Source organism: Ovis aries, chromosome 12, assembly GCF_016772045.2.
Source record: "Ovis aries strain OAR_USU_Benz2616 breed Rambouillet chromosome 12, ARS-UI_Ramb_v3.0, whole genome shotgun sequence".
NCBI classification, from domain to species: Eukaryota; Metazoa; Chordata; class Mammalia; order Artiodactyla; family Bovidae; genus Ovis; species Ovis aries.
The window spans coordinates 18,906,111-18,922,423 of NC_056065.1; the positions used below are offsets into that span (position 1 = coordinate 18,906,111).

General features: G+C 36.6%; 1 protein-coding gene across 1 annotated transcript in view; it reads right to left on the reverse strand.

Moving 5' to 3' along the window:
- Positions 1-16,313, reverse strand: part of USH2A (usherin) — a 983,289-nt gene that overhangs the window by 790,535 nt on the left and 176,441 nt on the right. Inside the window, exons 11-12 of the mRNA XM_060396021.1 lie at positions 13,483-13,678; positions 9,360-9,490 (exon numbers count right to left, since the gene is read on the reverse strand). Of these exons, the coding sequence (XP_060252004.1) occupies positions 9,360-9,490; positions 13,483-13,678 (327 nt within the window). The remainder of the gene's footprint in view (positions 1-9,359; positions 9,491-13,482; positions 13,679-16,313) is intronic.

Sequence of the window (16,313 nt, forward strand, 5' to 3'; positions counted from 1 at the left end):
TTCAATTTTGGTTTCCTCAGGATATATGCCTAAGAGTGGGATTGCTGGGTCATATGGTGGTTTTATTCCTAGTTTTTTAAGGAATCTCCATATCATCTTTCATAGTGGCTGTATCAATTTACATTCCCACCAACAATGCAAGAGTGTTCCCTTTTCTCCACGCCCTTTCCAGCATTTATTGTTTGCAGACTTTTTGATGAGGGCCATTCTGACTGGTGTGAGGTGATATCTCATTGTAATGAATTATAAAGTATTTTGCCTTTTTTTTTTTTAACATATGCTGGAGACAAGGCTCTTATCGGCTATATGCTTTACAAATACTTTCTCCCATTTGTTGGGTTGTTTTTTTCATTTTCCTAATGATGTCCTTAGTAAAACAAATGTTCTAAATTTTAATGAAGTCCAATTAATCCATTCTTTTGTTTGCTTGTGCTGTAGGAGTAATATCTAGGAAGTCGCTGACTAATCCAAGGATATGAAGATTTACAGCTATTTTCTTTTAAGAGTTTTATAGTTTTTGCTCTTATATTTCATTCTTTGTTCTACTTTAATTTTTTGTATATAATATGAAGCATGAAATTCAACTTAATTTTTTTTGCATATCACTATGATTTATTGAAAAGAACATTATTTGTCATGGCACTCGTCAAAAATAAACTGACTGTAAAAGCAATGGCTAATTACTAGACTCTCAATTCTATCACAGTATATCTGTATATCTCTCTGCAAACCACATCACATTATCCTGATTGTTAAAATATTATTGTAAATTTTAAAAATTAGAAGTGTAGTCTCCTAAATCTGTTCTTTTTCAAGACTGTTTTGGCCTTTTTTGAGTGACTTGAACTTTAATATGAATTTGGGATCATCATAAATGTCTACAAAGAAGCAAACTGGACCTTTAACAAGACTGTATTGACTCTCTAGATCAATTGGGAGAGCATTGCTGTCTTAGCAATAGTAAGTCTCTGATACATAAGCACAGGATTTTTTCTATTTATTTACATCTTTAATTCCTTTCAAAAATATTTTGTAGTGTTTAGACTTATTTTAAGTTTTGGACTTATTTTATTAAATATATTCCTAATTATTGCATTATTTTGATGCTATTTAAATAGTGTTTTTAACTTCATTTTCAGATTGTTCATTACAAATATATAAAAATACCCGATCTCTGTAAATTGATCTTGTATTCTGAAATTCTGTTGAACCTTGTCCATTCTGATAGTATGTTGATATATTCCTTGGAATCTTGGGATTTTCTTTTTACCTACAAGATCATGTTATATACAAAGAAAGTTTTACTTCTTCCTTTTCAATTGGGATGACTTTTCTTTCTCATTTTCTTGCCTAATTTCCTAGCTGGAACCTACAATACAGTGTTCAATAGAACATTGTTGTCTTATTTCTGACCTTAGGGGGAGAGCATTGTTTTTCACTGAGTGTTTTCATTTAAAAGTAGGTGGTCAGCAGTAGGTGGGTATTATATAGACATTTGTTTTCAAATTGAAGAAATTCTCCATTTGTAGTTTTCTAAGAGTGTTTATCATGAATGTGAATTAAATTTTGTCAAATACTCTTTCTGAAAACATTATTAATAATCAGGTGACATTTTCCTTAGCGGAAAATAAGTTGATTATATTTTTTTATTTTCAAATATTGAAATAATGCATTCCTAGAACACAATCACTTTGGTCTTTGCATTTAACCATTTTAAAATACTGCTGAATAATTCATGTGCTAAAAATTTGTAAAAATCATTGCTTTCTTGATTCATGAATGATATTGGTTTGTGTTTTTCTTTCATGCACCGTCTTTGTGTTGTTTCCTATTGTCAGGGGAGTGTGTAATTTCCTCGGTTCTGTCTCATAGCAACAAAAATTTGAAGTGATGGACCAGCATTATAGCCCTCAGATGGACCAGTGTTACAGCTCAGTTTTATTTAGAAAGTAAAGGAAAATACATCCTTGAGGCATGAGGGCATGCCAACCCAAAAGACACAAAGAGAAGAGAGGTCCCTGGCCCAATTTTGGCTCCTCTTTTCATATGCTTTTTCTCCTCCTCCTGGGCCTGCCCTATGTAAATGGGGCTAGCCAGGACTGCTGTTTGTTTTACCTGAGGTCCTCACTCCAGTCCTCGGACATTCCTTTGTTCTATTATTGAGGGCTTTTCCCTTCCTTGTCTTTTTGCCACCACCCTTCTAGACTCCTTTTTCCTATTCTAACTACCTAACACTATCAAGATACTACATTCACCAAATGAGTTAGAATGTCTTCATTTCTTTTCTATTTTCTGTCAGAGATGCAGAACTCACACGAATTACTTTGAAAATATTTGGTAGAATTCTCCAGTAAAACATTAAGGCATCGAGATTTTGTCTTTGGTTGGTTTTTAATTATGAATTCAAATACCTTAATAGTTGTAGAGTTATTCAAATTATCTATATCATGTTGGGTGAGTTGGCAATTTGCACTTATTGAGGAAATATTTCATTTCATCTAAGTTGTAATATGCATGAGTGTAGAGGTTACTGGTAATATTCTCTTATTATTCTTTTGATGTCTGCAAGATCTGAAGTGATACTTCCGGTTTCATTTTTGCTTAGCAATTCGTTTTATTTTTTCTTTGCCAGTCTTGGTAGATACATGTCAATTTAATTTACCTTTCCAGAGATCCATGTCTTTTGTTGAATTTTTCTATTGTTTTTCTGTTTTGATGTGCATTTCTGCTCTTAGTTTAATTATTTAATTTAATCTGCTTGCTTTGAAGTGACTTTGCTTTTTCTTTCTTATTTCTTGAATTGAGAATTCAGATTATAGCTTTGATAATTTTTTTCTCTTTTTTAAAGTAAGCACTTAGGGTCATAATATTCCCTTGTGTCCCTGCTTTATTTGCACCCAGGGATTTTCATATTTCATATTTTTGTATGGTTTTAGTTCTTTTAATTCATTAAGGTTTGCTATATGTCCCAGGATATTTTCTGCCTTGTATAATTAATATGCGTATTCTAGTATTGTTGAGGGACTATTCATCAAATGTCAGATAGATTTTTTGGTTGGAAGATATTTTTTACTTCTGTATTCTTGATGAATTTCTATTGTTCTATCAAACGTTGGATTTTCTTTTGTTTATTTATCCTTTAAGGTCTTAGTTTTTCTTCATATATTTTGCAGTGCTGCTGACTGATACAAACACATTTATGATTTCTATGTCTTCTTGCTTGATTGGCTCTTTGATCATTATGTATATATCTTTGTCTCAGTTTCTATCTCTGATTATCACGTAATATCTCTGTCTCAAATTTTATTTGCTCTGTATTCCACATTATCTGCTATTATTATTGAAACTCTTGCTTTCTTTTTATTAATTTTTGCATAAGTTTTTCTATCCCTTTTATGTTCAGCCTTAAAGGACATAAATTAATACTTAAAGTGAACTTTTTTCCATAAAAGCAGACAGTGGGCAATGATTTTTTAAATCTGTTCTGTCACTCTTTTTAAATTGCTTTATTAGACCAATGACATTTAATGACATTATTGTTAAATAAAGGCTTAATAGACATGCCATTTTATTTTTTTGGTTTTAATTTATTCTATATGCTTTTCAATCTCTATTTACTTTCTCCCTGTGTTATTGCAGGCTACTTAAAGATATTTTATCATAATTTTTTTACTTTAACATCTTTTTAGAATTCCATTTTAATTATCTGTTGTGTTTTGGAGCACATTTTTATAGCCTTTTTAGTTGTTACTTAGATATTACATTATATTTACATATATTAAAGTCTGCTATTTTTTTAAAAAAATTACCAATTCCAGTTAAGGATAGAAAAATTACTGCCACTTACATTCTCTTATCCTCTCCATTGTAAAAATAAGTGTTTTACATATCTCCTCTAATACATTGAAAATCACACTAGATAGTGATCTTCAAAAAATTTTAAAGACTCTAATAGGGAAAATATATTATAGGTAGCCATATTTTAGTTTTTCATGCCTTCCTGTTCCTGATGTTTCCAGATTCCTTTTTGTGTCATTTTCTTTCTGTTCAGAGAAGTTTCTTTAGCCAAATTTTAGGTATATGCTGAAGACAAATGTATGGATGCTTTAAAATCCTTATATGATAATTCTAACATCTGAATCATCTTGATACTGATATTGTTGATTGTCATTATCCTATTGGAAACTGGACATTTTGGTGTTATAAGAATCTGAATCTTGCTTAACCATTGCTTCAACAGTCAGGCCTCCTATGAAACTCCTCTGGTGGAAAGAGGGGATGTTGCCTCGATATTGCCAGGTGGGCATAGAAATCAAGATTCTCCACTCTGGCTCCACTGACCCACCAGGCGCGAGCCTTCATGTTCTCACAGGCAGAACTTGGAGTTTTGGCTCCCCACTAGGACTCTGAAAACACTGCCCAAGCTGGGAGAGGAGAAACACCTCCATTTCCACAAGATCTCAAAGGATGCCTATTTATATTGATGACATTAATGGTCAGAGAGGTCATACCTTCTGAAATGTCATTGTCCTAGTGTACAATTCTGCCCCAAAATTAGATTCACCCCATGAGAGGTGGGGAAAGAGACCTAGAGACAGTATTGTACTGAAACATTCTCCATTGTCCATCCTAGACAGCATATTAAAAAGCAGAGACATGACTTTGCTGACAAAGGTCCATACAGTCAAAGCTATGGTTTTTCCAGTGATCATGTATGATGTGACCATTAGACCATAAGGAAGGCTGAGCACTGAAGAATCGATGCTTTTGAACCGAGGTGCTAGAGAAGACTCTTGAGAGTCCCTTGAGAGTCTCTTGAGAGCAAGGAGATCAAACCAGTCAATCCTAAAGGATATCAACCCAGAGTATTCATTGGAAGGGCTGATACTGAAGCTCTAATATTTTGGCTATCTGATGCAAAGAGCTGACTCATTGGAAAAGACCCTGATGCCAGGAAAGATTGAAGGCAGGAGGAGAAGGGGATGATAGAGTATGAGATTGTTGGATGGCATCATCAGTTCAATGGACTTGGGTTTAAGCCAACTCCAGGAGATAGTGAAGGACAGGGAAGCCTGGCATGCTGCAGTCCATGGGATCACAAAGAGTTGGACATGACTGAGTGACTGAACAACAACAAAGTTTCCATTGTATGATAGAACCATTCTTCCCAAGTTCACATTCAGTGACCTTTCATTAGTAGCTTACATTGATCATAGCGGGTTTTGTTTTTCTCAGATATGTAGTTGTTAAATATTTACAAGCACAGAACTATCAAAACTACCTCCTACTTCTGTGAAATGGAGTTGAGAGAGAAATTTGAGAAAAATTAGATTCTAATTTCTTGCATGTCTGAGTTGTACACCTGAGGAGAAAGTATGTTATACTTTAGTTCACACGAGTTCTGACAAATAAACGAAACTTTGAGAATTATAACTTTGGTTCACAGTTTTTTAATCAGTTCAGTTCAGTTCACTCCAGTCACTCAGTCATGTCCAAATCTTTGAAAGCCCATGGATTGAAGCACGCTAGGCTTCCCTGTCCATCACCAACTCCCAGAGCTTGCTCAAATTCATGTCCATCAAGTCGGTGATGCCATCCAACCATCTCATTCTCTGTTGTCCCCTTTTCCTTCTGATTTCAATCTTTCCCAGCATTGGGGTTGTTTCCAGTCCATCAGTTCTTCACATCAGGTGGTCAAAGTATTGGAGTTTCACCTTCAGCATCAGTTCTTCCAATGAATATTCAGAACTGAATTCCTTTAGGATTGACTGTTTGATCTCCTTGCTGTCCAATGGTCTCTCAGGAGTCTTCTTCAACACCATAAGTTAAAAAAACGTTAATTCTTCAGCGCTCAGCTTTCTTTATGGTCCAACTCTTATGTCCATACATGACTACTGGCAAAACCATAGCTTTGACTAGACAGACCTTTGTTGACAAAGTAATGTCTCTGCCTTTTAATATGCTGTCTAGGTTAGTCATAGCTCTTCTTCCAAGGAGCAAGTGTCTTTTAATTTCATGGCTGCAGTCACCATCTGCAGTGATTTTGGAGCCCAAGAAAATAGTCTGCCACTGTTTCCATTGTTTCCCCATCTACTTACCATAAAGTGATGGGACCAGATGCCATGATCTTAGTTTTTTGAATGTTGAATTTTAAGCCAGCACAAGATGGCAGAGTAGAAGGATGTGTGCTCAACTTCTGCGAGAACTCCAAACTTGTAACTCGCTGCTGAACAACAATTGACCAGAGAATGTTGCATCCCACCAAAAAAAAATACCCAATGTAAAAGGGCAAAGGAGAAGCCCCAGTAAGATGGTAGGAGGGGTGAAATCATATTTTGAATCAAACTCCATACCCACCAGAGACCTTGGAGGGCTCAAACAAAACCTATACTCACCAGGACCTAGAGACCCCCCCAACCAGACCTGCTTTTGAGTGTCTCCTGTGAAGGCACGGGTCAGTGGTGGCCTGCTCTGGGGATAAGGGCTCTGGCTGTAGCAGACCTGGGAGACACAGCATGTGGCATAAGCCATTTTAGAGGGTGTTGCCATTAGCCCCACCATAAAGCTGCCAAGCATACAACCCACAAACTGCAGAAAAATTATACCAAAGAAATTCTCACATTGTTAAGAAAGTTCCAGGACCCACAGCAGATTTCCCAACCTGAAGATCCAACAAAGGGACTGAGAATCCCCAGGGAATTTGACTTTGGAGGCCAGTGGGAAAGAACTTCCACAGGACTGGGGAAACAGACTCTTGGAGGGCACAAACAAAACTTTGTGCATACCAGGAGCCAGGAGAAAGGGGCAGTGTCCACACAAGAGGCTGAGCCAGACTTGCCTGTGAGTGTCCAGGAGTCAGTCTCTAGCAGAGGTGTGGGTCAACAGTGGCCTGCTGTGGGGTCAGGGGCACTGAATACGACAGTGCGGGCCTAAGTCCTTTTGAAAGAGGTCATCATTACCTCCATTACCCCCACCACAGTTCTGCCTCAGGCCAAACAACAGGGAGGGAACACAGTCCAGAAAGTTGGATTAAAGATTTACTAAGCATGGCCCCACCCATCAGAACAAGACTCAGATTCCCCAGTCAGTCTCTCCCATCAGGAAGCTTCTAAAAGCCTCTTATCCTTATCCATCAGGGCAGACAGAATGAAAACCACAATCACAGAAAACTAACAAACTGATCACATGGACCACAGCCTTGTCTAACTCAATGACACCATGAGCCATGCCATGTAGGGCCACCCAAGGCAGACGAGTTCTAACAAAACATGGTCCACTGGAGAAGGGAATGGCGAAGCACTTCAGTATTCTTGCCTTGAGAACCCCATGAACAGTATGAAAAGCCAAAAAGTTTTTAATACTGTACACTAAAATTACTTGACCTTAGGTCTTGAGGGAGAAAATATATTTAAGCAAAAGCTTTATATATTGCTCATATTATTATAATAACCCTTCTAAATGACCATCTGACCATGACATTAGTGCTCAGACAGAATCTCTCATTTTCTCAGCATTTAGTAAACAAATACATGTAGAGTACTCATTACATGACTGAAACCATGTTGCTTGTGTTGAACAGAGAGAAGACAGAGTGTATAAATAAATTTGCCTAATTAAATAAAGGCTATAGGAAAATGGGCTTCCCTTGTAGCTCAGCTGGTAAAGAATCTGCCTGCAACGTGAAAGACCTGGGTTTGATCCCTAGGTCAGGAAGATCCCCTGGAGAGTATTCTGGCCTGGAGAATTCCATGGACTGTATAGTCCATGGAGTCGCAAAGAGTCCGACAAGACTAAGCAACCTTCACTTTCACTTTCATAATGAAAATACAATTGGATGATGAGAAATACAGTGGTTTAAGAATGTTCTTTAATTGCTTGGTGAGTGAAGAGATCTCAAAGGATATATCAGTATTTAAGTTGAGATTTGGATAATAAGCAAAAGTCATATATACTGAAATTTCAGGGCAAGTGTGTAAGGATGAGATGTGTAAAGACACAGATTTTAATAATCAACATATATAAAAAATACAATGTGATTCTTTCAGAAAATAGTGCCCCAATATTACCATATAAAAACCATAGAAACTGCCTTTGTTGATTATTTGTCTACTCTTTAGCATTCCAATGAAGCATAAAATGCTCTTTCATTAATACACTATGGTTAATATGATGGTCTTCAAAATATAAACATTTTACTTTACATTATATTTGGCTTTTAATTGTTAAAAAAGTTTTTGTGCATGCTACAAGTTATATGACAAATACATTTTGCCTTGAACTTATTATATTTACATTGCAACTTAAAAACTTTTTTTTTCTTTAACCAGATTGTGGCTTATGCTCTTGGCCACTGCATTCTCAACTATTTGCAAAAGAATTTAATTATTAAAAATTAACACAATCAGGGCTTCCTTGGTGGTCTGGTAGTTAAGAATCCACCTTGCAAAGCAAGGGACACTGGTTTAATCCCTGGTCTGGGAAGATCCCACGTGCCGTGGAGCAACTAAACCCATGAGCCGCAACTACTGAGCCCATGTGCCTAGAGCCTGTGCTCCACACAAGAGAGAAGCCACTGCCTTAAGAAGCCTGAGCAGCACAACTAGAGAGCAGGCCCTACTTGCCACAATTAGAGAAAGCCTGTGCGCAGGAATGAAGTCCCAGCACAGTCAAAAAATAAAATAAATAAATAAATCTTTAAAAAAATATTTTAAAAATTAATACAATCATTGAATTAGTTCTTCAATGCAAATTTGCCCTTTATCTATTTTTCTGTGGTAGGACTATCAGAAGAGGGGAAAAGCTTCAGTTGAAGACAGCACATTTAAATATGGAGCTACTTTTCCTGATTGGTAATACAGTTAGGATCTGTGTTAATACAGGTCAGACATCATTTGCAATGTTGGTAATTAAAACTTATAAAATTATAGAAACATTGTACTGTTATAGAAAAGGTTACAAGAAATTTATCATAATTTCAATTTGGATCTATGTGTGATTTTTGCTATACTATCATCTATGAAATTGGGAGGAAAACTGTTCTTGTTTACCTAATATCACTTATTAATATTAATTCACAAATAATTCCCAGGCATGTACTTAACTTCCTTTTTTGTTTATGGAACATCCTACCTCCCAATTTTTTGACAACTGCAAACTAAAAAATAAAATGAGCCTATCTTAATGTGCAAAGAACCATCCAGGTAACCTTATATTTCATGTTCATATTAAAAGTTGCACAGAAATACCCTTAAAGCAACTTCTCTTTGAAATACTTCCTGGTATAGTCCTCAATTTCACTGATGGACCATATCTTGAATTTGTTCCTGAAAGACTGCTGTTCTTTGACAGTGAGAACTCACCTGATCACAAAGGAAGCTCCTGTTTCTTGTGCCAACTTTATCACAATCACAGGGTCTGCAAACATCTATGGCTGAAGGATCTGCACCAACTTGTCGGAAAAAGTAATCCTTACACTGCTCACAGTTCTTTCCTGCATAAGGGAAAGGTTATGCATTATGACTTTCAATTCATTAAAATCAGCTGCATAATTCAAAATTAAAGACTGTATTCCTTTGAGGGAATTCTATAATTTTCAGGACGTCCATTTTAATGTACCTTTCATCTCTACCTGCCAGTTTAGTGATCCACAGCATATGAAACAATGAACCTGTTACAAAATGTGCTTTACTTCATTAAACTCCCATCTGTTATATAATACCACACTTCTAAAAACCTGTGCTTTGCAGGGGCCCATACATTTTGAAATAGTTTATTTCCAAACTTAAAACTTTAGTTTCAGATCAGGTACTGAATCTAAATAGAATATGAGAAATTTCTACATGTGTAGGAGAAGATAGCTATAGAGTTGGAAGCAAATAAGCATATAGTATTAAAATATTTTTCTGGAACTAAATCTGATAAAATAGAAGACTACTCTTACTGTAATTTATTATTCTATAATCAATGTGATTAAATCTATTGGTGCCTATGGCCATTATTTTTCATTTCAAATATCAAAATACAATTTTATATTTAGCTACACCAAATAAATTTCATATTAAATGTTAGAATATCTTGACACTTTAGAAATATGAGCTAATTCCTGCTGTTTACAACTTATTATTCAGAAAATTTCCTTTTCCATCTTATATTAGAAAACAATATAAATTAGAGGCAGTTTCTAGAGTAAATATGAGTAGCATATCAGATCATTGAAATAAAAGTCAAGGCTGTCAATTCCCCCTTTAAACATGATGCATTTTTGCTCAAATATTGCTGAAATTGGCCCAATGTTAGAAGACTGAAAGTAACTTGGGCCTCCCTCATAGCTCAGTAGATGAAAAATCTGCCTGCAATGCAGGAGACCTGGGTTAAATCTTTGGGTCAGGAAGATCCCCTGGAGAAGGAAATGGCAACCCATTCCAGTATTCTTGCCTGGAGAACCCCATGGACACAGGAGCCTGGCAGGCTACAATCCATGGGGTTGCAAGAGTCAGACATAACTTAGTGACTAAACATCATCATGAAAATAACATAATCAAACGAAAAACTCACATTCTAATGGATATTGAATATAGGCTAATTAAAAATAAAATGGATTTATGTCTAGGATATTTCCATTTATATATGCTGATGACTCCCAAATTTATATCTCCAATCTAGAAATCTCTTCTTTGTTAATCATTCAATGAATATTTATTGAGTGATTACCACATTCCAAATACTATGCTAAGTGCTGAGGAAAATACACAATGCACCCTTTTCACAGGGCTATCTTATAGTCTAGCAGGTAAGAAGAATCCTAATTAAATAATCACAGGAATAAATATACATTTAAAAGCTGTGATAAGCCTAAGATGCCACTCAAGTACACAGATTATACTGATCTTCTCTGAAGAATCATGGAAGGCTTTCTTTGAGAAAGGAGTTTCAGAACTGTTTCTGACTGCCTCAGTTCAGTTCAGTTTAGTCACTAAGTCGTGCCCAACTCCTTGCAACCTCATGGACTGCAGCACATCAGGTTTCCCTGTCCATCATCAACACACAGAGCTTACTCAGACTCATATCCATTGAGTTGGTGATGCCATCCAACCATCTCATCCTCTGTTGTCCCCTTCTCCTCCCGCCTTTAATCTTTCCCAGCATCAGGGTCTTTTCCAATGAGTCAGTTCTTTGCATCAGGTGGCCAAAGTATTGGAGTTTCAGCTTCGATATTAGTTCTTCCAATGAATATTCAGGACTGATTTCCTATAGGATGGACTGGTTGGATCTCCTTGCAGTCCAAGGGACTCTCAAGAGTCTTCTCCAACACCATAGTTCAAAAGAATCAATTCTTCGGCACTCAGCTTTCTTTATAGTCCAACTCTCACATCCATACATGACTACTGGAAAAACCATAGCCTTGACTAGATGGACCTTTGTTGGCAAAGTAACACCTTTGCTTTTTAAATATGCTGCCTAGGTTGGCCATAACTTTTCTTCCAAGGAGTATGTGTCAAAGAGAGTTTATTCTTTGTTTCTTGGAAACATACAGGGAACATGTTCAAAACAGAATTTGCCATTTTCTCCTTAAATTTGATCCTTTGTATCCTATCTTAATAGCTGGTACCAATTTTGACTGTGCTGCTCAAACTAGAGGGTTAGTCATAAGTCTTGACTCTTCATACTTCCCTTATCTATACTCTGCACCTTGCTTAGAAAATGCCATCACTTTCTACTCTAAATATCTACTGGATCCACTCATACCTATTCACACCACCTTAATTGTTTTCCCACATTTTTTTCATCTGAACTTTTGTAACACCTGACTAACTGGTTTTCCCAAACCAGTCTGACCCTCTGCAAACCATTCTCTATAACCTGATGGATATTTCAAAACCAAAATACTTTCCCAAAGTGCCCATATGTGGCATCTCATTAACTTTAGGGTACAAGCCAATCTCTTTATCATAGTTTAGATGGCCCTCTAGCATCTGAGCTCTGCCTTTCTTCCCAGTTCCTTTTCTTACAATCAACCATCTGCACTTCTGCAAGTACGCCATATTTCTGTTTCCTCTCGGCCATGTTGCAACTGTTTCTCTTACTGGAAAACTTTGTCTTCACCCTAATATCTACCCCTACTCCTTAACCTGGTTAACTCCTACAACTCTTCTCCACTTTAGCATTCATCAAACCTTTTAATTTCTTCCTTTAGTAGGGTGTCTTTACCACCATGTGGGCTTCCCAGGTGGCTCAGTGGTTTAAAAAAAAAATCTGCCTGCCAATACAGAGACACAGGTACAATCCCTACATCAAAAGATCCCCTGGAGGAGGAAATGGCAACCCACTCTAGTATTCTTGCCTGGGAAATCTCATGGACACAAGAACCTTGCTGGGTACAGTTCATGGGGTCACAAAGAAATGGACACGACTTAGTGACTAAACAAAAACAACAACAAACCACCACCATGTAATAATCCATACAAAGACAATAAAATTCATCATCTTAATAATGTTTATATTCCCAGAACCTAGCCAAGAGCTTGTACCATTTTACATTATCAGTAATTATCTAGCAAATTCATTCATGCTTCAAAGTAGCATAATTTCAAACCCATCAGACTTGGGCCATTATATTTTACAAATTCTGATATCATCATTTCGGCTTTTTTTTTTTTTTTTGCTTATAAGCCATTTTATTTTTTTAAATTTTAGTTTTTTATTTTTTAAATTTTAAAATCTTTAATTCTTACATGCATTCCCAAACATGAACCCCCCCTCCCACCTCCCCTCCCCATAACATCTTTCTGGGTTTTAACTTTTCTGCTTTTAACATATCAGCCTTCCATAAAATAGTAATTTTTCAATGACTAGTCAAAATGCTGGTTGGTTCTTGAAACAAGACTTTAATAGTTAGTTTCTGCTTTTAATGAAAATTTTTAAAAAGAGGATTCCCAGATTATCAGAGTCCATGTCAAATCTGACATGCAAACATCTCTACATGAGAATCCAGGAATAGTAGAAGATCTGGGTCAAACAAGAAAATTTATTTTTAGAATATATACATTCAGAATTGGAGAAGGAACTTTGGAGAAGGTGATCCACTCTAGTATTCTTACCTGGGGAATCCCATGGATAGAGGAGCCTGGTGGACTACAGTCCATGGGATCTCAAAAGGGTTGGACACAACTTAGGGACTAAACGGCAACAATAATACATTCAGAATGCTACAGCAATTCTTGATTTATCCAGTACATATTTATGATCTAATCAAACGGTGTGAACTCATTTTAAAAAATCCTTTTCCTGAAATTATATAGTTCAAGACTCCAGTATTCGAAAGCTATCCAATTGGAATTATGAATATTTGGTAAACCAGAGTAGTTTTCAAACTTAATAGTATGAAAGCACTTTCTTAAATAGAATAGCAATATATAATTTAAAATAATATGCATTATATGTAGGTCAAGTTTATCTTTGTTACTTGTGTTATTATCTAGTTACCTGCAGTGTTATGCTCACAGTCATCACAAACTCCTCCACCTCCTCTGTAGTGCTCCAGTGGGAAGGGATCCACTGAGATGTTGTAGTGGCAGCTTCTGGAATGGCTGTTGCACTCACAGGGTTTACAGTTAAAGGCATGAACATGATCACTTTGGCGGAAAGGCTTGTTATTATAAAGAGGCAGGCAGCGATCACACTAGAATAAAGTAATACCAGAATGATAAATATATAAAGCTGTATTTTTTCTTTTCATTTACCTATCAGATACTTTCACTAGATAGAAAGCTAATATCAAAAAGTTAAAAGCCAGCCACTATTGTATTTTTAAACTGTTTTATACATCAGAAATCAGCATATTACAGACATGGTCACACAGATTTATAAAAGTGAAAATGAAAGCTGAAACCATGTAAAGTGATCTTAATAACCACTGGGGGAAATTATGATTGTTTCACAATGTGAAATTTTTTCTCAAAACATTAAAAACTTGACTTTTAAGTCCTGGTTCTACCAAGTAAAGAGCTTAGAGTCATCACTCCATCATAACAAAAAATAAAATGTTGAACAGAATGAAAAAAACAATGACTCTCCCTCCATACCTAAGTGGGGGACACAGGGCAAACAGCTGTCCCTAAGATTGGAGAAACAGGCAAATACAGGGAGTCTCAGCTATAGGAGGCCAACAAAGGTCTGTCTAGTCAAAGCTATGGTTTTTCCAGTCATCATGTATAGATGTGAGAGTTGGACTATGAAGAAAGCTGAGCACCAAAGAATTGATGCTTTTGAACTGTGGTGTTGGAGAAGACTCTTGAGAGTCCCTTGGACTGCAAAGAGATCCAACCAGTCCATCCTAAAGGAAATCAGTCCTGAATAGTCTTTGGAAGGACTGATGCTGAAGCTGAAACTCCAATACTTAGGTCACCTGAGGTGAAGAACTGACTCATTGGAAAAGACCCTGATGCTGGAAAAGATTTAAAGAGGGAGGAGAAGGGGACGATGAGGATGAGATGGTTGAATGGCATCACCGACTTTATGGACATGAGTTTGAGTAAGCTTTGGGAGCTGGTGATGGACAGGGAAGCCTGGTGCGCTGCAGTCCATGCAGTCACAAAGAGTCGGACACAACTGAGTGACTGAACTGAACTGACAGCTATAGAAACAAAGATTCATTGGCAGAAGCTTCCATAGAAATGAATGCTGGGGTGGAAAATCTGAAATATAATTGATATTTTGTTGGAAGTTTAGTGTGGACAAGTCTGAGATTTGAAAACTCCAGGGTAATAAGGGGGTCCCCACAATTTTGACCATGTTCTCACAGTAGATAAACTTAGGGGAAAACGACCTGATGCTTCTGGCAGAGGGAGAAGAAAGGGAGCATTTTTAAATACATAAGAACACTTTTGTTCTTCTGATCAATATCTGCCTTAGGATAAAGTAGCTGATCAGAGCCTAACTGACCTGAAAAAGAGAAACACTAAATTCCAGCCCCCTCCAGTCTTCCTGTCCCACCTAAAGGGGAGGTGGGTAGTGGCAACAAAGGCACACATGAAATTCATAGTCCAGAGGAAAAGGCTCACTGAAAGACTGAAGCCTAATCATAAGACTATAGAACATACCCCCTCCCCTCCTCACCAGCAGATTGCTAAAAACCTGTTTACAGTAGTTCATTTCAACTGGCACATCACGTCTGCTTTTCAAGAAAGGAAAAAAAAATTCAAGGCATACCAGAAAGAGCAAACATCAGAGTTGCTATGGCAGAGATGTTAGAATTATCAGGCTTCCCAGGTAGCACTAGTGGTAAAGAACCTGCCCATCAATGCAGGAAATTTAAGGGACATAAGTTCAAGTCCTAGGTCAGGAATATCTCCTGGAGAAAGGCATGGCAAATCATGTCACTATTCTTGCCTGGTGAATCCCATGGACAGAGGAGTCTGACAGGGTATGCTTCAAGAGGTCGCAAAGAGTCAGACATGACTGAAGTGACCTAGCACACATGTGTGCAAGATTACTATGTTATGGACTCTAATGGATCAAGCAGAGAGCGTGCAAGAAGAGATGAAGATAGCAGAGAGATGGAAATTCCATGCAAGAACAAAAAGCAAACACTGAAGATCAAAAACACTGTACTAAAAATGAACAATGCCTTTGATGAGCTTAGTGGTAGACTGCACAAGGCTGAAGAGGGAATCTCTGAACTAGATGACAGATACATCACTAGAAGCTTCAAAAACTGAAAAGCAAAAAAAAAAAAAAATCTGAAAAGACAAAGCAGAAAACCCAAGGACTGTGAGAAAACTGAAAAAGTAGCAAAATACATATAATAGGAATATCAGAGGGAGAAGAAATATTTGAAACAACAATAAAATCTACTACACTGGGGTATCTTTTTCAAACTACAGAGAAACAAAGAATAAATTCCAAAAGAGAAACCAAAATTAAAGACACTGAGCCTACAGAGTTACTAACTAATGACATCCCATTTCTCCTCAGAAAATGTAAACAAGAAGAGAATTGCATGAAATACTTAAAGTGTTCAGAGAAAAAACTCACCAACCTAGAATTATATACTATGCACAATTATCCCTCAAAAGTGAGGGAGAAATAAAGATGTGTAAGACATGCACAAATGGAAAAAATGTGTTGCCAGTAACCTTGACTTGGAAGAAATTTTAAAAGAAGTTTTGTAGAGAAGAGAAAAATAATATAGGTAAGAAACTTGCCCCTACGTAAAGAAAGGAAGAGCATCAAAGAAGGAATAAGTAATGATGAGACTATTAAAACTTTCATCAGTTAAAAATGTAAAGAGAAATATTTAGAAAATATTAAAACTA